Source organism: Condylura cristata, unplaced genomic scaffold (assembly GCF_000260355.1).
Source record: "Condylura cristata isolate star-nosed mole 26May11 unplaced genomic scaffold, ConCri1.0 scaffold00033, whole genome shotgun sequence".
Classification (NCBI taxonomy): domain Eukaryota; kingdom Metazoa; phylum Chordata; class Mammalia; order Eulipotyphla; family Talpidae; genus Condylura; species Condylura cristata.
Genome location: NW_004567134.1, coordinates 14349188 through 14375801, shown reverse-complemented (window position 1 = coordinate 14375801; position 26614 = coordinate 14349188). Strand labels below are relative to the sequence as shown.

The following is a 26614-nucleotide window of genomic DNA, read 5'->3' as shown; positions in this document are numbered from 1 at the left end:
TTCATTGTTCAGCCTGAACTACGGCGTGACAGGCTTCAGCCCTCCTGTGTGCACAGCCGGGTGGAGAGCGAGCTGCTCGGGCCAGCGCCTGGCACGTCCAAGCGTCGCAAAATCAGCCCTCCGCAGCCAGCTGGTGCTTACGGCGCCTGCGCAGAAGTCGCCGTCCCGCGCCCTCGATGACTCGGCGTTCGACGGGCGTCGCCCAGCCTTCCTTCCGGTTTCGGTGCCGCCTGAGGCGCGCCTGCCGAGCGCCGAGCAGCCGATGCCGATGGCCGCCGCGGCGGAGTGAGGGACTTCGGAGGCCCAGAGCCCGGGCCCGAGGCCGGTCCAGGCCTGCCTGCCAGCGGCAACCTCGTGGGGTACCGAAGGCGGGGACGGGCCTGCTGGGCAGGGAGGGGCGGGGCGGAGCGCGGCTGCCCACCGGGCACGGACGCGCGGGCCGCGAGAGTGGGCGACGGGAGGTGGCGGTGGGTGTGGCGAGCGTGGTGGGCGCCGCGGCTGAGGGCCGCGCGCTCGCTGGCCTGCGCCGCGGTGGTTGGGCTCTCGGGCTGTGCGGTCGGTCGCGCGGGGCGTGCGCAGCTGCGCTTGGGTCTGAGGCTGAGGCGCGGGGCGGGGGTGGGGGGGCTGCCCCCGGGGCGCTGCGCTTGCCTCTGGCTGACGAGGTCGAGGCGTTCGGGGCGGGTGTGTGCGGTGCGTGGGGCTGTCGTGTCGGCCCCGTGGGTTGGGGTCCTCGTGTTGTGTGTGGTTATGCGACGAGCGCACCTTGGGGCGCGGGATGTGTGGCATCGCCCGAGGGCGGCCTTGCTGTTGGATGCTTCGCTTAGGATGCCAGGGGCCTGCAGGTAGGATGCCAGGGGCCTGCAGGTAGGATGCCAGGGGCCTGCAGGTAGGATGCCAGGGGCTTGCAGGTATGCAGGTAGGGTTGCCCTGGTGCTTGGTGGTAGGGGCTTCGGTTTGTGGTGTGGGCTTGGTTGTCTTCATTCCTTCATGGAGCTTCACTGTGGTGCGTGGTGGTTTGTTCTAGAACCCCGGGGATTGGTGCTGGGGCAAATAGACAGGGTGTCTGCCCTGACAGACCTTATGATCTTAGGTGTTCAGTCATTTCACTCAGGTCCTTGTGGTTATACATCGAGGTGAGTGCTGTGGAGAAGTGCAGGGGCCGTCCAGTCGCAGTGTCTCAAAGAAGCAGCCTTTCCTTGAAGTGGTATTGGGTTGAGAGGAGAGGGTGGGTTTGTGTTTGATTCGTGGCTCTTAGATTTGGGTGCACCAGAAGGAAGGGGTTGTCAGTCCCCACATCAGGCGAAAATGTCTGGGAGGGAACATGTCAGACCTGGAGTTGCTGTTTCCTTGACAGTCTGCATGTACACAGTCACTGGGTTTCTTAGCTGGAGGAGAAAACAGACCTGGTGTTTCGGTTATTTATTTTCTGGTTCACTGTCACCCTTCAGCTTTGAGGGCCAAGAAGTCCCTCCTCAGTGGCCCTCTAAGCAAGTACTTCCAAAGCTGAGGGTCACTACTATGGCTGTGGGGGAAAAATTCTCTGCTTTTGTGTAATGTTTTTGTCCAGATTCCCCCCATCACTGGTAGCCAAGGTGACATTGGAAGTGACTTTGACATGGATCAGTAAAACAGAGTGTAACTTATGAAACCCTGACTTGTTTTGAGTTCCAAGTTCCTTTATTGTAGTCAGAACATTAATCTTGCTCCTTAGTTGTCACTTATGAAGCCCAGTAATTGATTAGAGAGAAAGTGCTATATAAGCAGATTTTCCTTTTTGAGCACTAGGTTTCTGATGCACTCCTTTAGACTGAGGTTGAGATTTCCTTTCATAGGACAGACACTATTATTGTTTGCAACAGCCAAGCCTCCGTCTCTGAGGGCTTCCCAATTTAAGATTAAGTTATGCCAGTTGACTGTTGTCTTTATAATTATAATTATTATTATTATTATTTGCACTGACAGATGTAGGTTCAGTCTCTCAGGTCTCTTTGCATTTTCAGCACAGAAGCAGGAACTCATTTATGTGGCTGAGTAAATGATCAAGGTAAAGAGAGTCAAATAAAAGTGCTTCTGAATGAGTACTGAAGGCATTTCCCCGATAGCTCAAGTAGCACAGAGGTCATGAAGTCGGAACATCTGGAATGAGTGTTAGAGAATTGCCTGGTATTGTGCTTCTGTCGACATAGAATTTTCTTTCCTTCAAGAATCTATGCTTCCTACTTGAGTCACCGCTGTCAGTGATACGCTCACATCTTCAGGGTTTTATGTCTCATTTTATACTGTGGTTTTGGCCTCAGGTTCTTGGGGAGAAATTTCTCTGCTTTAGTGTCAAGCTTTGTCTGAGTTCTCCCTCAGGCCAGGACTCTTACTGAGGTGACCCTGGCCAATAAGACATTGCCATAGCCCAGTGAAGCAGACTTAATGTAGGAAGCCTGGGATTGTTTGAACACCAACTTTTTTTGTGGTTTGTTAGTTCAAACTTGCACACACAGACATTAAGTACCCTGTTGATTGTGAAAAGAATGAAGAAAATTCTGTTGCTGCTGATTTCCCTGAATTGACTTTTTCCCTTTCTGTCCTTTATCAGGGTTTCTTCTACTCCAAGGAAGCAGCATCATTCAGGCCACAATGCCACGTCCTCATTCTCCATGTGCTGCTTGGTTAAGTTAATGCCTCCGGAACCCTGTTGCTTGCAGAAGAATCAAGCTGACTCTTGGCACGAGGCCCCTGCCTCACGGGGGCTGTGACCCACACTGCCATGGCTTCTCTGGATGACCCAGGGGAAGTGCGGGAGGGCTTTCTCTGCCCCTTGTGCCTGAAGGACCTGCAGTCTTTCTATCAGCTTCAGTCGCATTATGAAGATGAGCACTCGGGGGATGACCGAGATGTCAGAGGGCAAATTAAAAGTAAGAGGCAAGGGTTTCGTTTATTCCATTCTGTCAGTAGGGGTGGTGATCTCCACTGGTTTCCATGTCACCACTGAAACATGATGATAACAGTAATAGATTGTTATCAGAAACTTATCTAATCCTTACACTGTGCCAAGCAGGCATTGTTCAAAATCTTCCATGTTGTCATCTTCCTTTATGTCTCACAATACTGTGTGACGGTGAGCCCCCATGTAAGACACTGAGAGGTTAAGTAACCTGGCTGAAGTCACCACGAGCACTGGCGTCATACCCAGTAAGGGGACTCATTGTGCTCTGCTGTCTCCTGATGGCTGAGTTCCCGCTCTGCGCGCCCAGAGGGCTTGAGAGTAGAAAGCCTTCTCTTTGCTCTGAAAGTAGAGACACATCGTGTGCTCATCTCCTTGTCTCAGACTCCGGCCTCCCTGCTGTCCTTCCTTCCTCAGCTGGCTTACTCCCTGCAACCTAGGAAAAGTGAGGTCACAGTTGAAAAATAAAAAGAAATAATCCCAAAACTTAAAATTTGGTTTTTGAACTTCCCAAAGCCTAGGTCCTAGGGTTGTAGAGATAATATTTCCAAGTAATTTGACTATAGTGCTTATTTATTTATATGGACTATAGATTCTTTTTATAAAAAGGACCCTTTCTTAAAAAAAGATCTATGCGGCCCTCCCTGGTGGCGCAGCGGGTTAAAGCACAGCACTGAGAAGCTAAAGCCACTTCCACATGAGTTCGATTCCCACCTGCCCTGGAGGTGACCACATGGCGTGGCAGACCTCTCCTGACCCACCCCTGTTCCCCTCAGCAGTGTACTTCATCGATCTGCCTGTTCTGCTCCCCACTCCCCACTCTGTCTCTGGTGAAGCCTCTCGCCGCCCCTGAGCCTCTGGCCTGTACCCCAGTCTGTATGCACAAATAAATAAATCTTTAAAAAAAAAAATCTATGCAAACAAAAACTGCGGTACAGGTCAGAGGTGCAGAGGGTGAGAGACCCTGCTTCTCACAACTGGCAGCATTTCTGAACACAGCAAGACTTAAAAGGTTTGGGAGCTGTAGTCACAATTCTATGTTGGATGGGAAAGATCATGTATTCCTGAGTGGACTTTGGCCTCCATACAAGCGAGAGTCACACGTCCCCTACAATCAAATCATCCTGTCCTGTGCCTCGCTTTCCAGTGCAGAAAGAGCTGTCGAGGCATTAACATTTATAACATCATCCGAAATCTGGCACACTCGAGCATTTAAAAATCTGGAGTCCTGGCTGACAAGGTGCCGTCTGACTGTAGAGATTGGTGCAGAGCTACTATTAGAGGCTCGTGGCCCTCCACCATAAGTTCTGCACTTCAGAGTTTTCAGAATTTGTTCACACACATTTTTACTTCATTTGACTCTCATAACCCTGCAGGGATGTAGTTGGTCATTTTACAAAGAAAAGGTGAGGCTCAGAAGCGTTGACTACAGGGCCACATGGGAACTGGCTGCGGTGGGCCTCGAGCCCAGGTGCAAGTCTGAGCCTCATTCTGCTGTCTCCCTGCGAGGCCCAGCGTGGCCTGCACCTGGAAAACTGTGCTGTTTCTCTAGGTGTCTGGAGGCTCTGTGATTTCAGTGAGCACTGCTGAGCTGTGACCATGACATTGCTGACTTTGATGCCAGTGAAGTTGAGAGGTTTTAGAGGATGTCCTTGAATTTCTGCGATGACCTTGCTATTAGAGGGAAAATGGTTAAGATTATTAGGGAATAATAGATAGGGAAATCTACTTTTTAAATACTAGCATGGAAATGTTCCTTTTAAAGGAAACTTGAAAGGATTTTCTTGTGGGTTTCCCCCCATCATACCTCAGAAAAATGAAGAGATTGAGTTGAACATTCCTTTAGTGTCATTAGCGATGATTCACTTCATTAGGGAGGAATTCTTGCTTGTGTTGTAGGTTGCTGAGTTTCAGTTCAGCAAAGTAAAGCTTTAAAAGTTGATATAAAAGAGTTTTGGAAAATCCTTTGAAAAGCAGATCACCTCTCCATTGGGTCTTGATGCTGAGAAATTCTAAGCCAATGCTAGTTTTAGGCAAGTGAAATATTACAGCAAAAAGATTTTGGAACGAGTTTAGGGAGGAAAACACAAACTTGTGATTGCTAACAAGTGGTCGATGAGTTTGGCCCCAGCCCTGTTTCAGCTTTAGTTTAGCAAATGCAGTAACTCCAGAAAAAGGTGATTGAAATCTAACTGGCTTCTGCTTTGTGATATTAAGATCATATGGAATTGTTCTTAAAAATTGGCCCCTCTTGAAGGCTACGCCCACTCCGGGAAGATGGCCAGGCAGTTTCCTTTGCCTGCTGTCGTGGCCCCATGGCATAGACTGCCTGACTCTCCTGACACAGTTCAGCCTTGTTTGCAAAGAAGAATTGGTGTTTGCTAACTCCAGATTCTTTGATTACACTGGGCAGTTGCTGCGCCCCCATTGTTAAAAAAGACTACTTGAGGCACTTTAGAGAATGTTGTTAAGTTCTGTCCTGTTATTTTTCCTGTTGTAGAACACCATCCCAGAGTGGCTGATGATTAGGGAATTCGCTTATTAGTCTAAAAGACTTATCACTGACCTTGTCGGTTTCACACCCTGCCTGCCAGTCCCGCATATCTGCCTAGATTTTTGAAAAGCAACAGGAGTATTTTTCATGTTACTCAAGTGGTGGGATACCTCAGAGTCATGGGATCGCCATGAAATATGCTCTATTAAATGTAAAAGAAGTTGGATTATTTTGTTTTAAGTCTGGGGCTGTCTACTAGATTCTGTGCCCGAAAGGGATGGCAGTCACCTGAAATTTAAGAACGTTAATGAGGGCAACTTAGAGTTGAGACTTTTTCCCCCTCTCTTGACTGTTGATCCATTTCCACCTCAGGTCTCCTGGCAGCACTGGTAGTGGAACCCCTGTTCTTTGGAGGCACAGTTTTCAGTCAGTGCTGAAGGGGGAAGCTGGGGGCCCAGGCAGATGAGGGTTCTGTTTTCAGTCTTGTGCTGTGGTCTTGGGGGAAGAAGTTCCTCCTCTTTGATGCCAAGTCCTTGTTTGTAAGTAGGGATAGCCCGTCTTTGTGGCCTGGCACGAGCAGGCTCTGCATTTGAAAGCACTTTCAATTTGTTCTCTTCCCAAATCTTGGTTCTTTGTGTTGGGCTGTATGTGTGATATCTGCATCTTGTAGCTTCTTGTCAGCGTTCTCACTTGGGCATTCAGTAGGCAGGTGGCAGTGGGGGCTGGGGAGAGCTCTATCTCCAGTTACGTGTTTTGGGCACCTCAGCCCAGGGATGTTGGGTTAGCAGACAGGAAGTGTTCACTCATGTGTCCCCTAGGTAAGTAAGTTAGTATACTATAGCATTTGATTAAAGAAAGCAAAATATTTTGGATGAAATAAAGTGTTATATGTAAGTTTTCAGGTGCACAGTTCAGTACGTTTTGAAAAATGGATATATCTACGTATCCACTTCTCTATTTGACAGTGAAAAAATACCCACTCTGTTTCCCTGGTCCCCAGCTTGGATATGACTTTAGCACATCTGTTTAACTGGCTCTTAAAGTTGGCCGTAATCATTTATTTAGTAGCTACCTGTTGGCATGATAAGCCAACTTACTGCTCATACCAACTAGCTAGTTTTGGTCTGTGGCGTTTGTGGTACAAGTGATATGTGCATTTTATTCAAGATACAAACATTTCGTTTTTAAACATAATTATTTCATCAATTTGGGGCTTTTTTTTTTTTTTTTTTGAGATTTCCCTTGACACTTTCCTGGGTTCTTCATGGATTCATTTGTAGTGTTTCATTTTTTAAGGTCTTGTCCAGAAAGCAAAGAAAGCAAAGAACAGATTATTGAGACGAGAAGATGATCGAGCAGAATCGGGGACCCGAGGATATGAATCTTTCAGCTATGGAGGGGTTGATCCTTACGTGTGGGAACCCCAGGAACTCGGTAAGAAAATTTCTTCATTCATTTATCACTTCTGATCGGTCATCTATATGTTCTAGGTAGTATTTTAAGAGCTGGCTGAGGGGGGATCAATAAACCAGAATGGTCTGAGTTTCTTGTGCACCTTACATGCTAGCTGGGAGGAGAGCAGACGAGAGAGAGTGGACATCTACTGTGTGTTAGCACATTTAACTCTCACTGACCCCAGAGGGACCTGACTTCCCAAGTAGCTGGGAAATTTGAGAAACTGGTGGATGAGTACAGGTCTCTGACATCAACTCAGGTGCAAACTCCAATGGCTTGTGCGCCTTACTTTCCAGAATCATGTAATTATGGTATCTACTTACTTTCAGGATAATCTTTTTCCAGTGATCAAACTATTCTAGAATTTATTTTGGTTATGATTGCACAGCTCTTATGAGTATACTATAAACCATTGAATTTTTGTCCTTTAAATGATAGATTGCATATGTGAATACTAGTTCAGTGTAGCTGTCACCAAAAACATCAGGCCACACAGATTTGAACCAGCAGACAGAACCTGCAGGCCCTTTACTGTTAAGTGGAAACATCCTTACTGAGTTTATTTTCTGACTGTGAAATGGATAAGTAAGATTGTCTCATGATTCTTTATTTTTTCACTTTTCACAAAAGCCTAACAAGGTAGAATGGCTTTGACATTCATTCCCACTTACAGATGAGAAAACAGGCTCTAGGAAGGGTGACGTCACCCAGAGCCACCCACCCTGTTTCTAAGGTGCCACTACAGAAGGTGGCTTTGGGATGGGAAAAGCGTTGAGCTGCATGCCAGAGTGACGACCACTGATTATACTGGGCTTTTAAAATTTAAATTAAGTAAAATTAAAAGTTAGTTCCTCAGCCTTACACTAGCCACATTTCAAGTGTTCCGTCTTCTCATGTGGCTGATGCAGAAAGGAAACATTTTCATGACTTTAAAAATAATACTATGCATATGAGTTATAAATTACCTATGAAAGTCAATTAGAAACAAAGGAGAAATTTCAGGAATGTAAACTCTTGTTTGCTTTTTGATAGCTATTTCAGTGATGGCCAGTATTAAGTTATCAGGGTCATTTTCCTGATTAACGTGCTTATGACAATAACTGACGTCACAGATCGCAGGTCAAGCGAATGGCAGATGTTAGATGTTAATATTATAGTCACCCCTTAGAGTTCTAAATGGAAATTTTACTGGCATATGGTTAGGAATGGAGAAACACATGGCTGGTTACATGTGTAGCATGAGACACTCAGGTGGGCGGGTGATGAATGTTGGGCCACAGTTGGAGGTGTGAGCCGAGTCCCGCCAGGTCGAGGGCAGGGTGCTGCTTGGAGGTGGCGTGCCAGCCGGCGTGTTGCAGGCCCCGACGGGCTGCCCGGCCCCAGTCGTGCTGGGGAGGTTTGTCCCACGTTTCGACTGCTGGCCCGAGGAACTCGTCCCCCAAGGGCATCTATTGGAATTTACATTTTGGGGGTTCTTTTGAGGATTGTTTTCATTTTGATGGGAAAAACAACAGCTTTGGCATACAGAAAAATATGACAAGTGTAGAAAGTATGATTTTTTTAAATCACTGATAATGTTACTGCCTTTTTTTTGGCACAAATTCATGTGCTAGGCTGTCACTTTAAGTTTATTTGGTCTTCACAACAACCCTCTAAAGTAGATACTGTTGTTATCCCTGTTTTGTAGGTGATGTTACAAGTTACAGAGAGGCTAAGTAATTGGTCTGAGGGCATGTAGTGTGTGGCAGATTCAGACTTGAACACAGGATTGCTCCAGAGTCCGAACTTTTATCCGCTGGACTCTGGGATCTCTTACGTTATGTTTTGTTGCCTCCAAGGTAACCACAGTTACCATTTTGGCTAATTTCCTTCCATTTGCTTTCCTAATTAAAAATTTTTTTACGGACACTCTAAAATCTTAGAAATTTTACTTGCTTTTGAAATTCGCTGAGGATCACAGCAAGGTGGATAAGCTCCCTCAGTAAAGTGACAAGTTGCTGTTGTCTCTGTCCCTTTCTAGGTGCTGTGAGAAGCCATCTTTCAGACTTCAAAAAACACCGAGCTGCCAGAATTGACCACTATGTTGTTGAAGTCAATAAATTAATTATCAGGTTAGAGAAGGTAAATTTTGTTGTGTTAAAGCAAATTTTTTCTGCAAATGCAAATTTCCTGGGGGAGTTACATTTCTGTAGCATGCAATGAATGTCCTGTGTATCTGCAGCCGGCAGAGAAACCCCCACCCAGAGGATGCGGTGGGGGCTGCTGCTGAGGACTGCCCGGGTCGGTGCTTGTCATGCGACCGGCTTCCCTCCCCCGAAGCCTTCTCTGCTGCTCGAGCACTTTCTGCTTTCAGGGTCTTGCCTCCTTGGGTGTCCTAGGCACGGTCAGGCATAGTGTTGGACTCACTTGACGGCAGATAGTGAACTGGGGGCAGTCCACAGGGGTGCCCAGCCTGGTCAGCGTGGGCACGGCTGGCTGGCCTCTGCCGGCGCTGTGTAAGATGTCTTCAGGCCATGTTTGCTGTTTCACTTTGCTCTTAGAGATGTTTGTTGTGTAAGAGCAACCTCAGGTACAATAGGTGTGCTCCGCGCAGAAATACGGGGCCAGTGGCATTGTCCAGCAGGACCGTGGGGATGCGCGTTCCCTGTCGCTCTCCGTGCCATCTCCACTACCCTTTCTACCCCTTCTTATGCTCACGTGGGTAACTGACGCTAAAGAATTGCAAGCGGGACATGGGAATATGGAGGTGCCTTTCAGCCGCAACTCTTAACACTTCACTGCGTGTGACGTTGCTCTTGTGACTTTGTGGGTGAGGGGTGGCGGGCGAGACCTGAGAGGCAGGTGTGCTAAGTCCTGCTTGCTGCCTCCGGCCCGTGCAGAGTGTGTCCATCCCCTCATTAATACCATCTGCTCCTTCTTTCTCCTTGACAGCTCACTGCATTTGACAGAACAAACACCGAGTCTGCTAAGATCCGAGGTAACTAACTCCGCTCATATTCACTCGGTTTGTCTTTTTTTCTGACCAAATCTCTGCAAATGACTGGCTTTTTTGTTTGGTTGGTTTTTGTTTTGTTCTTCCTAAAGCAATAGAAAAGTCTGTGGTGCCTTGGGTCAACGACCAGGACGTCCCTTTCTGTCCAGACTGTGGCAGTAAGTTCAGCATCCGTAACCGCCGCCACCACTGCCGCCTGTGTGGGTCCATCATGTGCAAGAAGTGTGTGGAGCTCATCAGCCTGCCCCTGGCAAGTAGGTGACCTCAGAGGGTCTCCTGAGACGACGGTGTTTGCTGGGAAGCTTTCGGGACCTTTTGGTTTAAGTTTACAGCCCATGAGATCGTCATTCACTCGCTTGATGATTCCCTGAAGCCCACTGCAGGTGGAGTGAGAGTCTTAACAGGGGTTGACAACTGTTTTCGGTAAAAGACCAGAGAGTAAATATATTCAATTTTGTGACCCCCAGATGGTCTCTGTCACATTTCCTCTTTTTTAGACAACCTTTTACAAATGTAAAAATTGTACTTACCCCAAGGGCCACACAAAGCCTGGTTGGTCGTGACCAGCATCAATGTCCAGGGGAATCATGGCCAGCAAGGAGTTTGCTGTTTGCCCATTTCTGGTCCTATTATGAGGCATCATCCGTCCCCTAAGGATCCAGCATCTAGCAGGGAATAGAAATAGTTGCTTTATAAAGAGAGAAGTTACATCACCAAGGCAGGTTGAGCAAATCTCTGTCAGCTGTTTGTCAGTGCGGGTAAGGCTTTGAGCGGAGACTGTGGAGAGGGGCTCTAACGTGGGCGCGGGCTAGCTCTTTCCTGAAGACGCTTCCCTGTCCTTTGAGCTCACCGTCCCCTAGAACAGAAGTGTCATAGCAGGAGGCTGCTGATTGCGGAAGAGGCCGAGCAGGGTGGCCGTGTTGTTCAGGAAGAGCCTTGGAAGATGAGGGCTCTGACGGCAGGGGCGGGAGGGCACCTGCTTATGCAGAGCGAGAGCGCAGGTGCGGGACGGGGTGAGGGAGAGTGAGTGGACAGCGCAGGCAGGAGGAGGGAGGCGCAGGCGGGAGGGGGGAGCCTGCTTGCGAGCTGGAGTGAGGCCCGAGGCCAGCGGGGCCACAGCTGGGAACCTCAATTGGTAAAAGCTGCTAACAACAGTCTCGCGGGCTTCCCCAGTCCTGGCACTGGGGGTGGTGCAACACTGGTGAGTTCTGCTGGCGCCACACGTGCTGTTGGCAACTGGGGTCTGCACAGACGCTCCCCCAGTTTGGCTGTGGCATCACCAGGCACACGTTGTCTTGGTAGTTTCCTTTTTACCGTGAGACTGACCCCTGTCTCACCCGAGGCCGCATGAGTTCCACTTGTGGGACCTTTCTTGTTGGGCTGACGAGCCAACATTTACTGGGCAGCTGCAGCGAGGGGCCTGCGGACATAAAAGGACACACGGATGAGTAAGAGTTTCTGCCCTTGAAGAGTCCCGGACTCATAGGCAGCCCTGGGGGCAGGTAGAGGGTCCCACGGGGAGAGCAGTGGGAATGCTCCCAGAGGGGCCAGTGCGGGCGCTGACAGGAAAGGCAGGTGGGGTTTTGCCACGAGGAATTAGGGAGCAGGAGTGAGGCGCAGGGCCGGGAGAACACAGATTGCCTGGGAGACGCGGGGCAGGTGGAGGGCAGGAGGTGTAAGGCCGGGCTGGACGTGGATCCATCTGGCTGGCAGTGACTCCACCTCCCTGAGCACCAGACTCCGGTGGCAGCGTCGCGGGTGGTGTCAGCGTCGCGGGTGGTTCTTGCCCCGTCAGCTGCCGCGGGCTCCCCAGCGGTCGTGGATGGCAGGTGGCGGAGGCCCGGGCTCACCGCTGCCTGCCCTGTGCTGTGCTCCACAGACAAGCTCACCAGTGCCAGCAAGGACGCCCTGAGCTCGCATACCAGCCCCAGCCAGTCACCCAGCAGCGTCCACGGCTCCCGCCGGGGCAGCATCAGCAGCGTGAGCAGCGTGAGCTCCGTGCTGGACGAGAAGGACGACGACCGCATCCGCTGCTGCACGCACTGCAAGGACACGCTGCTCGCGCGGGAGCGGCAGATCGACGAGAGGGAGCACACGCCCGACATCGCCAGGCTCTACGAGGTGGCTCGTCTGGCTTGGGTCGCCGTGAGAGGCAGCCAGCTGTTTGCTGGGCACAAGCCTGCAGGTTGGGGGGATGTTTTGGGAAGTTGCTCCAGTGAATCATTTTTAGTTTCTGCTAAAGGGCCAGTGTGGCTTCCTGGCTTGGCCCTGGGTGAGTCACAGAGTGAGCCTGAGTGTGCTGCGACCGACTCGTTCCTTACCCTCCTTGCCTGCTTGGGAACTGGCAGTTGGAGGCTCTGGCGGTCCCAGAATGAGGGGATAGGTTCTGGGCTGGGGCCGGGGCGAACCGTGGCCAGAGAAGGCCTGGGAGACTGACCTGGGAGCCTTAGGCGTCGCCAGCGTGTGAGAAAGCCCCCCAGGGTAGGCTTCCCCGGTGAGCCCCAGTTTGCCTCCGCTCGTCACCACCAGCGACCTCGGAATACTCGGCAGAAGCGCGCAGGGAGAGGAAGGCAGCGCAGCCAGGAAGACGGGGTGTGGGGCCCGACTGGGGAGACCGGCTGGGCCTCCCAGGGGCCTCGTGAGAGCTGCAGGCTGAGACCGATTGACCAGGTGGGGTGGGCAGAGCCAGTGGGAGTTGGGGAGCTCCCCGACAGGAAACCGGCGAATTCTGAGCAGAGAGAGAACACGCATCTGCCTGGTGACTGCCGAGTGGTTGCGTCCGCAGATCTGGAGGTCGCGAGGGCCGAGATTGGGGCTCCCCGCGAAGATTACTGGAAACGTGGTAGTGAAGCCCCGAGCTGAGCTGCAGGTGTGGCCATATTCATTCCTGAGTCGGCGTTCAGGACCTGAAGACTCACTTTTATAAATAGCCACATGCTTTTTGCTTCCTTTTTTTCCATTCAGAAGGGCAGATTTACGGGGAAAGAGAGAAAAGGAGAAGGAGCTGCCTGCCCCGGCCCGGGCGGGGTCTCGGACAAGCACGGCGCTTCCTCCTCCACGGAGGGAGCCTGGAGGCCGCGCCAGGGCCTGCGTCCCCCGAGACCGAGCGTAGCAGCTCTTTCTCCTTCTCTGCCTTGGTACACGCTTTGGCTTTTGTCCTGGAGGGCCTCGCTCCTCTCAGAAACATCCGCTTGAGCGTCCCCCCTCCCTCCCCTTCCCACAGGGATTTTGCTTGTAAAGTGAACACCTGAAGCCGGGAGATGGTAACTGTCGAAACAAGATGAAATGAAGCAAAAAACCACTCTTGGCAGCTGCCCACTTTGGAAACTGTTTAGAGAACTGCCTCTGTCAACTGGCTCCTGGGTGGGCTTCTCCGTACCGTAAGAGAACCACTCACCTCTTCCTTTTTGTTCTTAGAAATTACGACTTTGCATGGAAAAAGTTGACCAAAAAGCTCCCGAGTACATCAGGATGGCGGCATCCCTAAAGTAAGCTCTTCCTGTCGCTCCAGTTCAGTGGTGACGTTTCTTGCACTTGAGGGCAGTTCAGTAACTGAAAATGAAAATCTTAACTCTCTGCTAATCTTCTCTGATCGACTGAAGAGAATCTGCCCCGTCTGTGGCCCACACTCATCCAGTCCTGCGTCCCTTGCTCATGCGGCCCAACTGTTCTGCTCGAGCGGTTCAGGGAAGGTGGGGGTGGGGGTGGGCTACGCAGAGCGCCTGGAGGTGGGCAGAGGCGATGGGCTTCGTGCTCCCCCCACGTAGGTGCCACTTGAGGGTGACATGGCGGTGTTAGGCCACAGAACAGGCATTTCCTTTAGGGCGCAGTTGGTGACCTTTGACCCACAGCCTAAACCCAGTCTGGTCTCTATATATTATTTTTTTAATTTAAGGTATAATACGCTGAAATTTGCCCTTCTAAAGTGCACAGTTCAGTGGTCTTAGTACATTCACAAGGTTGCTCAGCCATCACTGCTGTCTTAATTCTAAAATGAAATAAGTAACCCCACGCTCATCAGCAGTCACTGCTTACCTGCTCGCCCTGTACCGCTCTGGATTTGCGTACCCAGGACGGCGCACACGGGTGAAGCCGCAGATGTGCCCTGCATCTGACTTCTTCACGCGGCGCGATGCTCTGTAGCCTCGCCATGCTCGTCGCCCTTGTGGGAAACGTGGCGTGCACAGTCTCTTGCACCCGCTAGCCCTTCCCAGACACGGGCTTCCACTTTGGCCGTCGGGAACAGCGCCCTGAGTGTTGCTGTGCACGTCTGTGGACGTGTATTTCTCTTGGGCGTGTGGGGTTGCCTGGCCCCCTGGTAACTCTGTATTTGACTGCCGGGGGTACTGGGTGGCCTTTCCAGAGTGGCTGCGCCCTTTGTGTTCCTCCAGCACGGGAGCAGCGCTTCAGCTTCTGCACGTCCTGGCCAGCACTTGCTCTGCTCCTTGTTCTCATACACACGTGCTTCTGGAGCACGGCCGTGCCTGTCTGTCTGGTGACTGTTGGTATCTGCGCTAGCAGGATAGCAGCAGAGTTCAATGGTTACAACAGACCACTTGGCTTTCAAAGCTCAAAATACTAGTATCAGTTCCTTTCTGGAAAAGGGTTGCTAGCCATTTTTTAAGGATACTGCCTCTTCTGTAGATGACAGATAGGTAAGCTAGAATTTGAGGTGCTGTTAGCATCCAACATCGGATGATTTCATCCCCTTGTCTGCGCACTTGCAGACAGTCATTGAGCACTAGGTACGTGCCAAGCTCTGCTCTCGGTGCCAGGGCTGAACATGACAGTGCCCCGCCAGGGAGCTGCACTGTGTTGGGGCCCGGGCCATCAGCAAGCGGTCAGATCGTGCTGGAGCACTGATGGCACCTGAGGAGAGCAGGACAGGTTGACCTGACTGAGAACAGGGCAGGTGATTGCAGAATTTGGCAGGCCTTGATAATTTGCACGTTTGGAAGAGAAAACAAGACAAAGCACAAGTCCTCTTAATACTGGCCTGGTGTTCTTTCGGCAAACTGTGCAATAAGAGATGCTGAAAAACAACTTAGCTGAACCCTCAAGTTACAGCACACAACAATACCTTTCCAGCTAAGATTGGTTTTCAGGAGGTAAAATAGGGAAATAGAGCCTCCCTGGTGGTGCAAGGGTTTAAGTCTCAGCACTATGTAACTGCAGCCAGTGCAGCCTGAGTTCGATCCCCAGCCAAGGAGCTGACCCACATGGTGCAGCAGACCTCTCTGGTCTCATCCTCTGCGCTTCTCAGCAGTGTATCTCAGTCAGTCTGCATGCTCTCTCCCCACTCTGTCTCTGGTGAATCCTCTCAAACCCCTGCACCTCTGGCCTTTTATGCATGAATAGATAAAGTAAATCGTTAAAAAGAAAACTAGGGAAATATAGCTTCAGTTATGCTGTCTCAGAGAGGCTCCTGAGCTGGTCCTTGCTGGGGTTGGATGAGTTACGGGTCATCTGAAATGTTTCTCTCCTTGGAAACGTTCGTTATGCATGGCCATGTGTGAGTTACTAAGGATGCAAATGGGAAGTCACAACCACTGCCCTGGGGGTGGGTAATGGGCTCGTGCGTGAGCAGCACTGAGATCACAGGGTAACTGCTCTTCCTCTGGGACGAGAGCTTAGCCAGCTCTGGCCTTCCCCAAGGTCGCTGCCTGCACCCTGGGCAGACCTACTCCCACCCTCCATTTTTGATCAGGAATCAGTGTGCTTGTCTCACAGTTGCTCTCAAAAGGGAGCCATTTCGCGTGTGCTGCGTTGCGGGGTGTTGCTTGCCCTGGAGCCCTTTAGTGCCTCTGCAGCTACTTTTCTCCCTACGTAGTCTCTGTGTGAGAAGAGTCATATGTTTTCTGTGCTGTACTGGACCAACTCACTGAGTAAATCACTATGTCTTAGAAGCCACAGTGAAATCGGGCAATAGGGCAGTAGACTCAGTTGCACGTATTTTGATGATGCGTGTAAGTAGTAGCTGGTCCTCAGAGGCCTGGAAACAAGTCTGTCCCTGAGAGTGGCTTCCAGCTGGCGAGCGTATTTTGGAAAGGAGTGGACACTGCTTTGTATTTAAGTCAGAGAAGCCACTTGAGAGAAGTAACTTTGTCCCCCTTTGTGCGGCCTCAGACTTTAGTGTTTCCATACTACCGTCTGCAGTCATTGTGACAAAACTTAGATGAAACATCTCTGCTTTCTCCTTAGTGCTGGAGAGACAACCTACAGTCTGGAACATGCCAGTGACCTCCGGGTAGAGGTGCAGAAAGTGTATGAGCTAATAGATGCTCTAAGGTGAGTCTTGGCAGCTGCTGTCTGTCCTGCTGCCCTGAGTGGAGCAGGCGCTGCTTTGATGGGGGGGGGGGCGGCTGGCCGACCTGTGCTCGCTTCCAGCCCCGTGGCGTGGGGTGGGGGAGGTGCGGCCCCCAGCACTCTGTCTCACTGAATGTTGGCACAGGGTTTTTACTGTGAATTGTTGGCGAAGCACTAGGAGCTAACTGTTGACACCAGCTAATTGCCACTCCCTGGTGTCCCCACCCAGAGGGGCTCATTGGTTCTGCCGAAGCTACCCTGTGGCGCAGGGGTTATTGTCCCCATTTTATAATAAACCACAGGTAGCAAGTGATGGTGCCAGGCCGGACACTCAGCTTCGGCCTTCAAGTTGACAGCTGCCTCTGCCCTGTGCTGGCTCTGAGGTTACACCTGCCCTTTTGCTGTAGGAAGTGAGTGATGCAGGAAGAGCTGAATGAGGAATATTGATCCAGCTTAGCTTGCAAAACTGGCTTCATGCTGGATTGTCGGGAAAGTCATGACGTATTTTTTTTCTGTTTTTCAAGGAAAAATGTGTCGTGACTTTTCAGACAGCCCAATAATTTGTGGGGCCCGGTGCAAAATGAAAATGTAAGTCCCTTGTTCAAAACTATTAAGACTTATTAAGAAATTTGGCCCTTCCTGGTGGCACAGGGGTCAGAGTCTCAGCACTATGAAACTAGCACCAGCCACTGCGGCCTAAGGTCAGTCCCAGCCAGGGAGTGACCCACAGATGGTGCAGTGGCCTCTCCTGTCTCACCCGCTGCTCCCCTCAGCAGTGCATTTCAGTAGATCTGCCTGTTCTCTCCCCACCTTGTCTCTGGTGAAACCTCTTACCCTCTGCACCTCTGGCCTACACCCTAGCCCTTGTATCCATAAATGAATAAATATATATATAAAAAAAAGACGCACTAAGGAACTGAAGGCAGTGACAGAACAGTGAACAGAGCGCAGGACCCCAGCGCGGCCGTCTCGGTGGCTGCCGTGACCCCGGGCCCCACGCTGCGTGAGAGGCCCTGGGTGGAGCCAAAGAGGCGAACGCAGCGTCATCTTCAAGGGCACTCCACTGGAGCTCACCTCTTTGCCACAAGCTTTCCCTGATGACCCGGAGAGGTTTAGTCTCTGTCTCGGAGGCTGGCAGCACCCACTGTCCTGATGTGTTTGTTCCGATCCAGCAAGAAGATCTTGACCTTAGGCTTGAACCAGGACCCTGCGCCACATCCCAGCACTCTGCGGCTGCAGAGGATGATCAGATACTCGGCCACGCTGTTCGTGCAGGTAAGACGGGAGGAGGCCGTCACGCTTCCGCCCTGCCCTCTGCCTCTCAGAGGCAGGCCCTGCCAGGAGTTTGCCTGCGTAGAAATACATGGCATACTTTTTTAAGATTATAAATGCCTCTGCCACATTTAGAGAAAAGCCTGGATTTCCATTGAAAGCAAAAACTACTTTTAACATTATGCCCCAGTACAGTCACTCATCATCTTGGTATCTTTTCTTCCTTTTTCCCCATTTCTATTTGTTATATAAGTCATTACAGTTAGGACATATTTGCAAGTTTATGTCATTCTCACTGAGTTTTATTTCACAAGCACTTTTTTTACCTAGCATTCAGATAATACTTTGAATGGCTGCAAAATACTGCTTTGACCATTTATGCTTTACTTAGCCACTCCCTTTCGGGGGGTAGGTAATAGATACCTTTTTTTCTATTGAGTGCTTGTACGTCGCATGTCTTCCTTAGGGTAGGCTCCTGAGGGACTCTTCTTGGACCATTGGTGGGAGGGGAACAACTGATTCAAGGGTGGAACAAACCTCAGTGGTTAGATCTGAGTTGTTTCTACCTCAGAAAGCCTCCCGGGGTCCCAGTTAACTGCCTTCGCACTCCCTGACAGACTTCAGAGGCCCGTCACAGTCTCCTGCAGAGAGGTGGCCCTTTCTCCTCTTGACTGGTGACGGAGTTATTTAGGGAGTGTCAGCTATGTACCAGGCGGTGTTGTAGGTGCTGGGCATCCTGCCAGGGGCAAAAAGACAACATTCCTGTTCTTACAAAAGATAAATAACCAGATACGGCATCTAAGCTGTCGCAGAGAGCTGTGGAGAAGCAGTGCAGGCGGAGGCTCTGATGGAGGCTTCCCGATCTGACCTAAACTCTTCTAGGTGAAATGAACCTCCACCAGAGTTTAAGTGTAAAATTGTGATTCCCCACAGGAAAAGTTGCTTGGTTTGATGTCACTACCAACCAAAGAACAGTTTGAGGAACTGAAAAAGAAAAGACAGCAGGAAATGGAGCAGAAGAGGATCCTGGAGAGGCAGGTGAGTGGAGGCAGGCTGCTGGGGTCCGCCTCCCCCACAGCTCTCAGCACGGAGGCCTCGTGGGCTCCCCAGAAGTTCCTTGAGGTTTCAGTGGCTCAGAACTTCTGCCTCACTCAAGTTTACATTTTCTTCTGCTGGGCCTGCCCTCCTCCTTAGACATCAGAATTATTGTTTTTCCCCAGCAGTTCTGCAGATCTTCTCCTACCCAGAATACCAGAGACTGGCTGGTTTCCCTCTGATAGAGGTTGCAGGCAGCCCAGACACCGGGAGTTTTCATAGAACTCTTTGGGAAGTGCGCTGTTAAGCAAAAAGTGAACACGCGTGTTTGACGCAGTGCGCAGACACTCATGTGTGGTGCTAGACCTGAGAGGTTTGAGGCAAGTGGGTGGCCTGTGAATCTAAGGTTGAGAAAACCTTATCCCTTAACTCTTGTACCTCAGATAAAAAGCGTGACTTGCTTTTAGCAGCTGGGTGCCTGAGGCCCTGGGGTGTTTGGAATCCACCTGCTCAGTGCTAGCAGAGCTGTGGAGGCTGGCTGATGGCACATCTGCTGGTGACACGGTGACCACATTTTTTCTCCTTGATTTGGCATTTCCTCAGGCTGCCTTGGAATCCCAGCGAAGACTCGAGGAAAGGCGGGGTGACTTGGCATCTCGTGCAGCCAATGGGGAGGTGTCATCCCTTCATGGAGGCCGGGCCCCCCTGAGAAAGGCTGAGGGCTGGCTCCCCCTGTCAGGCGGTCAGGGGCAGAGTGAAGACTCGGACCCCCTCCTCCAGCAGATCCACAACATCACCTCATTCATCAGTCAGGCCAAGGCCGCGGGCAGGGCCGACGAAGTGCGCACGCTGCAGGACAACCTGCGGCAGCTGCAGGACGAGTATGACCAGCAGCAGACAGAGAAGGCCATCGAGCTGTCCCGGAGGCAGGCGGAGGCGGAGGACCTGCAGCGGGAGCAGCTGCAGATGCTGCAGGAGCGCGAGCGCGAGCGGGAGCAGCTGCAGACGGCTGCTGTGCACACCCGGACTCGGTCCCTGGACTTCCGAGAAGTCAGGCCGTTTCAGCTGGAGCCTGGGAGGGAGCCTCGCGCCCTTGCTTATGCTCTGGATCTAGACTCTTGCCCAGTTCAGAGCATTGCGGCCTCCAAAACCCCTTCCCCCAGCTTATCTCAAGAGACCGTCAGAGTATGGTCTGGGCCGCCAGCCCTGGGCCGGGAATTGCTCCCCCAGGACGCCATGTCCCATCAGAATGAGGTGTCCTCCCTGAACCCCTTTGAGGAGGAAGACCTGTCCAGCCCCACAGCAGAGGGCACGAGCAGCCCCCCTGCTGCAGACCTGTCCTCCCGCCCTTCAGCCCACGTTCTGAAAGAGTACAACCCCTTTGAGGAGGAGGAGGAGGAGGAGGCAGCGGCGGGGAATCCCTTCGTCAGCCCAGACAGCCCAGCGCCCAACCCCTTCGACGAGGAAGAAGAGCGTCCCCAGCAGAGGCCCGCGAGCCCGCCTGCTCCTGGCAACCCCTTTGAGGAAGCCGCCTGCACCAACCCGTTCGAGCTGGACAGTGACAGCGGGCCGGAGGGCGAGGCGCCGATCGAGGAGGAGCTGCTCCTGCAGCAGATCGATAACATCAAGGCGTACATCTTCGACGCCAAGCAGTGTGGCCGCCTGGATGAAGTAGACGTGCTGACAGAGAATCTGAGGGAGCTGAAGCGCACCTTGGCCAGACAGCAAGGCGGCACCGACTGACCAGTGGGTGGGCAGCACCCAGCGGAGCCGGGGACAGGGCTAGTTGGCTTGACGGAGGCGGAAGGGCAAGAACTAAGATGCCTGCAGGTTGAGCGAGACTCTGCTGCTTCTCATCGCGCCGTGAAGGTATTTTCACTACAGCTGAAAACAAAATGGGAACTAGAACAGGAGAATCAGCGGTCACTTGCTGTTTTTCCTGTTTTTTTTTTTTAAGTTGGGTTTTTCCTTTAGAAGGGGGTTAAACTTTAACTGCTGAGGTGTAACTACATATAGTTCCGTTGGGCCCAAGTAGAAATGGGGGTTGTGCTCCTGAAGGGCCCATTTGTCTGGCCTTGGGCCACTGTGTGGCATTCCAGGGCCGCCTGGCGTAGGGCCCTCTCTTCAGCCCCCACGGACAAGTGGGCCCCTTTACGCCTTCCTTTGCTCTGGCAGAGCCGCGAGGCTGGGGCCTTCGCCCTGGGCTTCCTCTGGCAGTCGGTGGGGTGGCTCTTTGCTGGGGCGGTGATAGAGGAGCGCTTAGAGCTTCTTTTAAGAGCTGGTGATGGGGGCGGTGCTTTACCAAGGTCTGTTCCCCCTTTTTTTTCTTTAAAGATTTCCTTCTTAGTTTGGAATCTTTGTCTCTCTCAAGGAATTGATCTCTCAGTGCAGGGACATCGCAGAGATCCTGATGACGCACTTTTTAGCAAACAGGAATGGATGATTGTAATTTGACAGAGGTAGGGTTATTTGCGAGGGGGGTCCCAACCCTAGCGTTGCTTTGTTGGAACTGAATGACTGATGGAACAGGCCTTCCATCAAGAAACTTCCCACCAGAACTTTGGCAAAATTACTCTTTCCTGGGCTTTTTCAAAGGGGCCAGTTTATAATTTAGGGATTAGTGATCGGGAAGCCTCTCTGGAACTTTGTCAGGAGAGTACAACCTTCCCTGAGTCAGAAGATAAACTGACCTCCAGGGGTAGTTGATTAGCTTTCTTGCTTTCTTGGTGCAACCTGTCCTGTCCTGGGACACCAGTGAGATTTTTTCTTCACAGTATTAAGGAACAGACGTCTGAAGGGGTCAATGCAGGATTATTCTGGTAGCACCATAGTACTTGAACTTTTAACCAGTTGAGGGCAAAGGGAAATTGTTTGTTTAGCTCTGCTGCTTGGTTTAAGGAGTAGAACCCTTGCCCCGAAGTGAAGTCTGACGTGATGATCTTCACTGCGCTCAGCCCTGGGGCGAGTCACTGCAGTTGCGTTTGGTGGTTAGTGAACAATAACTGGTCACCGGTCCCTTCACTAAGTCACACTCCCCGGTGTGAGAGCTGACACGTGTCTTGTTACATTCTGGGAAGACACCTGTTGATCTGGGGACTGTCTAAAATGTCCTGGTGTAAAAATAATGGTATTTGTGGTGACGCTATTCACGTTTCTTTAGCACGTGTGGGTCCTTTGGCAGAATGGAAAAGCCCTGTGTGGGGCATTGACAGGCTCTTTGCACTGGGTTCTGCTCAAAGGACTGTGAGTGGGTCATCCAGGTTTCTGTCGTGAGGGGTCAGGGGAGCTAGCTACTAGTATAGGCTGCCTTTCCTCCCTGAGGCCCATGTCCTTGATGCTTAATTCTGGAGGGTTCCACGGCTGTCCGCTCAGTCCTTCCTGCCTTTTCTCCAACTGAAGACGAGGGCACTCTTTGCACAGAAAGGTGGGCAGTTCCTGCAGGTAAAGGCTGCCTCCCACCATAATCACTTCTCTTACGGGAGCAGCCATCTTAATGAGCTGGTGGCTTCAATTAAGAGTCGTGAACAAATGTGCCCTCTCCTTCAATCAGCCCCAGGTGGCAACGTGTAAGTGGTGAAGTGGTCAAGCGCATCAAGGACCACACACGTAAGAGATGCTTTTTAACAGTTATAAAATCACTGAATATACTAAATCAAACTAAAACGTTCTGAGGTGGTTCTTCCATTGAGTCCTTCCAGGGCAGGAGTCTCCTGTAACCACAGCTCTGGCCGGTGTCGGAGTCTCTACCCCTTACGTGCATTTCCCAGATTTCACATAGGCACTGAGGTGGATTTACAGTGACGGGTTGACGTCACGGAAGAGGAGCCTAATGGATTGCAGCACTTCAGTTTCTAACCTCACGGACAGCACTCTCTTCCGCCACTGCGCCACCCCGGCAGGGAACATGCGTGCGTGGTGGCGCCGGCCAATCCCCTCGACGTGGCCAACCGCCGAGAGTGGGTTTGGGCATCACATGAAGGCCGAGTTTTCCTTTGCTGCCTCGTTTGTATCTTTCCCTCTCTGACACACTAAGGACACTTCGTGTTGTTGCTGTGTAGATACACTAGAATGTGCCACACCAGCTGGCCACATGCTGCTCGGACATGGTGTGATTAGGTGACAACTCAGAGCGAGGAGCTGGTCGTGCGGGCATGGGTGACAGTGTGCGGGTCATTGATTTGCATGCACTACTTGTGGCCTGTATTGGAACCTTTTTAAAAAAAAATAAAATTACAGATTAGTGGTTGGGAGTGTGTGCCTGTGCGCATGTGTGCGTGCGTGGTATTACAGAGAATCGCCAGATAACGTCCCCTTTTTTTATTGAAAGTACCTTATTCTAAACTAAACTTAGAAAACTCGAGGGGTAGAGAACATCAGAAGTTACCGGGAAGAGGGAAAGGGATACAGCTCGGCGGAAATGGGGGCCGGGGGTGCGGAACTCATATGAGGCTGGACACCGAGGGATGATTTATTGGATGCAAATCCTGTTTCTTTAAAAGAGTGAAAAGAGCCTAAAGTTTTACCCCATAAAAAAAATTAAGGACTTACAATGCTTCTTGGTGACAGTAAAATCCCTATGGATGTGCAAAAAGGAACGGTCAAATGTTTTAAAGAAGAAAAAATTTCTTATCTATTAATTTGGCCTGGAATTTTTCTCTGGGAATGAAAGTGTTAGAAGTGCTTATTTTAAAATTTTACAAGTCTCAAGTAATAAGGTATTAGAAAAATAGTGTTTCAAGACTAGTTCCACAAGTCATTTTACTATGAAAGGATGTAAAAACTAATAGAAAAGGAAAACTTAGAATTAAAACATGGAGTTTAGACAAATAGTCAAAACAAATTTTCTTAATCTACAAAAGTTCAAATGTAACATGCTACCAGTAAACTCCATATTTAGCTAAAACTTGACCTTTGTTTACAAAAATTCCAAAATGTACACATAGGAACGTACACAACTGATATTTAGAGCGTCTTTAAACTCTGTCAAAAAGATGAACTAGCTTCGCTCCACAGCCTCCAGCTGTAGAGAGGCCCGTGGAAGAGGTCCTGGGAGGCTCCCTAGCCCGCAGGGGAGGATGCAGAAGTCTCTGAGAGGAGACAAGTAAAGTCAAAATGTGCTTCCCTCATTTTAAAAGCACATCTGTTTTGCCTTCGGATTCTGCTTCATGATCACGTCTATCATTGTTCTCTTCATCTTCCTCCTTAACCATTTTCAGGTATTTACTGACTGAAATCTTCCTAGGTCACATGGCTACGAGAAACAGAGAAATAGAAAAGTTTCCTATTCCCTGTAGTATTTGATAAACTACTGTGAGTTCTTCCTTTATTCTTCCACTGCCTGTCTGGAAGAAGAGTTGCTAGAATTTGAACAGAACTCTGTGGCATTGGCCGTGGGCACCAGAGCCTCCTGGTTGACGCTGACAGCCTGCAGCTCTTGGTGAAACGCACGGGAGACAGGGCTGTGACAGGAATACTGCTCCCTGCGCTAGTCTCAATGACCATGGCTGCCATCTGTCCACCCTTCCGCCTTCCCGGGGTCAACCCCACCAGGAGCTCTGGCCTTTTGCCCCAACGCTGCCCCCTCCCCCCTCCAAAGGAAGCCAGAGGCAAGGAAGCCTGCTGGTAGCTCATTTAGGGCAGGCCCAGGAGGAGATGAGCAGCAGGTGGGGAGGCCAGACTGGCAGTGCTGGCTTAACCAGCCCTTTGCCAGGGACTTCGCTTTCTCTCCGGGCTGTCAGGATAATGCTGCGGCAGACGCCACGCCTGTCTGCGCTCAACTAAACGCAGAATCGAAACCAAGTCAAGAGTTAACGCTTTTTTAAGTTTTGGCTCCTTCCAAACTAACCCCTAAGAGAGATTCAACAGTTCATACCATCACCTCCTAAGTTAGGTAGTGTTTCCTCACCTATCCAACTTAAAGGGAAAAAAAAATCATCTTTGGGTATGTAAAAAGTGCACAAGGATCCTACTCTAGCTCACTTTGAAGAAATGAATTTCTTCACATATTGATACCACGTAAAGGCCATTCTGGCCTACGCAAAAGGAAATGCTAGAAATAACACTAGCAAAGGAAATGCAATAAAGCCCAAGCTTCTGACAGCTCCGCAGAAGACCAGATTCAGCTGAGACAAGAAAATGCTCTTGAAGATGGGTTAATAGGAACTTCCTACTGAAATGCAAAGGAAGAAATAAAAGCAGGATAGAAAATGGAATTATGGGGAAACGTGAATGTTATCAAAAGATGAAACGTTTGTAATTAGAATCCTAAAGAGTGAAAAAGACTCAAGAAATATTTGAAGATAATGGCAACGACTTTCCAAAATTAATGACAGTTACCAAGCCACAGATCTAGGAAGCTCAAAATACTAAGCAAGATGAATATGAGGGAAGGGGAATAATTCTACCCAGGTATATCTTACTGAAACCATAAAAAGCAAAATCAAAGAGAAACTTAGAAGAGGCCAGGAAAAAAAAAAACCACACAACTTACCTATAGAGAAATAAAGAACTGTAGGTTCTTAGCTATCAGGTGAGAGCAGAAGAAATACTTAGTGTTGAAGTAAAGTCCCCACCACCCTAAAATTCTACACCTGGCAAAATCAGCCTTTAAAAGGGAGGCAGAAATAAACACGTTCTCAGTATTTCAGAAACGCATCTTATCCATGTTTTGCTTATGAGAAAGTGGCAGGTCGGTTGCTAAGTGGCTGAAGTAGGAAGTAATAGGTCCCAAATGTCTTTCCTTTCTGCAAATCACTTAAAAATCAGTGTTAGATACTACCCAGCTATTTTAAAAGGTGAAGTTAAAAAATCAGTGTTGGCAATCAATCACACATGATGAAACGGGTAAGTTCAGAGAGAAAAATGGATTTATTTGAGGTTGAGCAGCAACTTAATTAGCTGACTTAGTGCCTGAACTCAGCATCCTTGACTCAGCTTGAGCCTATTTAAAGATATTTTTTGAGAGAAACAAACAGGCATCACATTGCTTGGCTTTATGCTCTGAAGCAACAGGACTACACACAATATAGTATTGGCACAACAACAGACACATGGATCATTGGAACAGAGAAGTCCTGAAATAAATGCACATACGTATCGATACTTAGTTTATGGTAAGATAGGTACAACCCTTCAGTGGTTAAAGGAGAGTGTATTAAATGGTGGTGGGAAAACTGAAAGCGTAAGAGAATGAATTTGGATTCCTCTCTTAATGCCATGCACAAAAATAAACTCCAAGTTTATTAAAGATAAAATTGGATTAAAGATCTAGATGAAGACCTGTCATAAATAACTATACAGAAGAAAATATCGGTGACATCTGATGACAAAGATGTTTTTGAAAACTCAATACTAACAGCAAGGAAAATAAAAACAAACAGTTGGAATTACCTTAAAAACAGTGAAAGAAGATACAGACTTAAAAGCATCCTACTGAAGGGGAGAAAATATTTGCACATTACATGACTGCAAGGCTTATAAATTCAACAACAGGAAAACAACCAAATTAATAAATGGGCAACAGAGATGAACAGAAAATTCACCAAAGAGAATATATCCAGAAAGTCAATAGATACAGGGGAAATTTTTCATCATCACACCTAGTGAGAGATGCAGGTGCAGGTTAAAACCGCAGTGAGCTATCTTCACACCATGAGGACATCACGTATCAAAAGGGCTGCAGCAACAAGCCTGACTGGATGCCAGGAAGGAGCCTTGAGGCCCCGCCGCTGGGGTATAAACTGGTACCGCCATTATGGGCGGTTATCTGGATTTATCATCTTAAAACCTGGACCTACCTTATCAGTGGAAGTACTGTGGTACCCAGCAACCTCTCTCTTGGGCATCTATCCAAAGAAGGTGAAATCAGTTAAAAAAAAACAAAAACAAAAACTAATCTGCTCTACAATGCGTATTTCAGCACCGTCCACAATAGCTCGGACAAGGGAACAGGCTGGCCGAGGGCCCCTGACGGGAGCCTGGATCGGGGCGTGACCCGGCCACACAGGGGACGCCTTTCAGTCGAGAGGGACGCGTGCCTGCCGTTTACAGCAAACTGGACGAGTTTGGGGACTCCTGTAGGAAAGCGAGTCGGACCGCCCAAGACAAATGCTGGGCGTTTACCGAG

General features: G+C 49.9%; 1 protein-coding gene across 2 annotated transcripts; it reads left to right on the top strand.

Annotated features, from left to right (window-relative positions):
* Positions 1-238: 238 nt before the first annotated feature.
* On the top strand, positions 239-22758 carry RBSN (rabenosyn, RAB effector). 2 transcript variants are annotated; one of them, XM_004692357.2, is made up of 12 exons: positions 239-359; positions 2588-2906; positions 6726-6863; positions 8905-9005; positions 9816-9861; positions 9969-10130; positions 11756-11997; positions 13294-13364; positions 16078-16164; positions 17355-17457; positions 18388-18492; positions 19093-22758. In XM_004692357.2, the coding sequence occupies exons 2-12, from the start codon at positions 2759-2761 to the stop codon at positions 20230-20232; spliced, it is 2343 nt and encodes a 780-aa protein (XP_004692414.1). In that variant the 5' UTR covers positions 239-359; positions 2588-2758; the 3' UTR covers positions 20233-22758. The 2 variants fall into 2 exon arrangements, with proteins under 2 accessions (XP_004692414.1, XP_012587639.1); XM_012732185.1 differs by lacking the exon at positions 239-359 and adding an exon at positions 866-886.
* The last annotated feature ends 3856 nt before the right edge of the window (positions 22759-26614 follow it).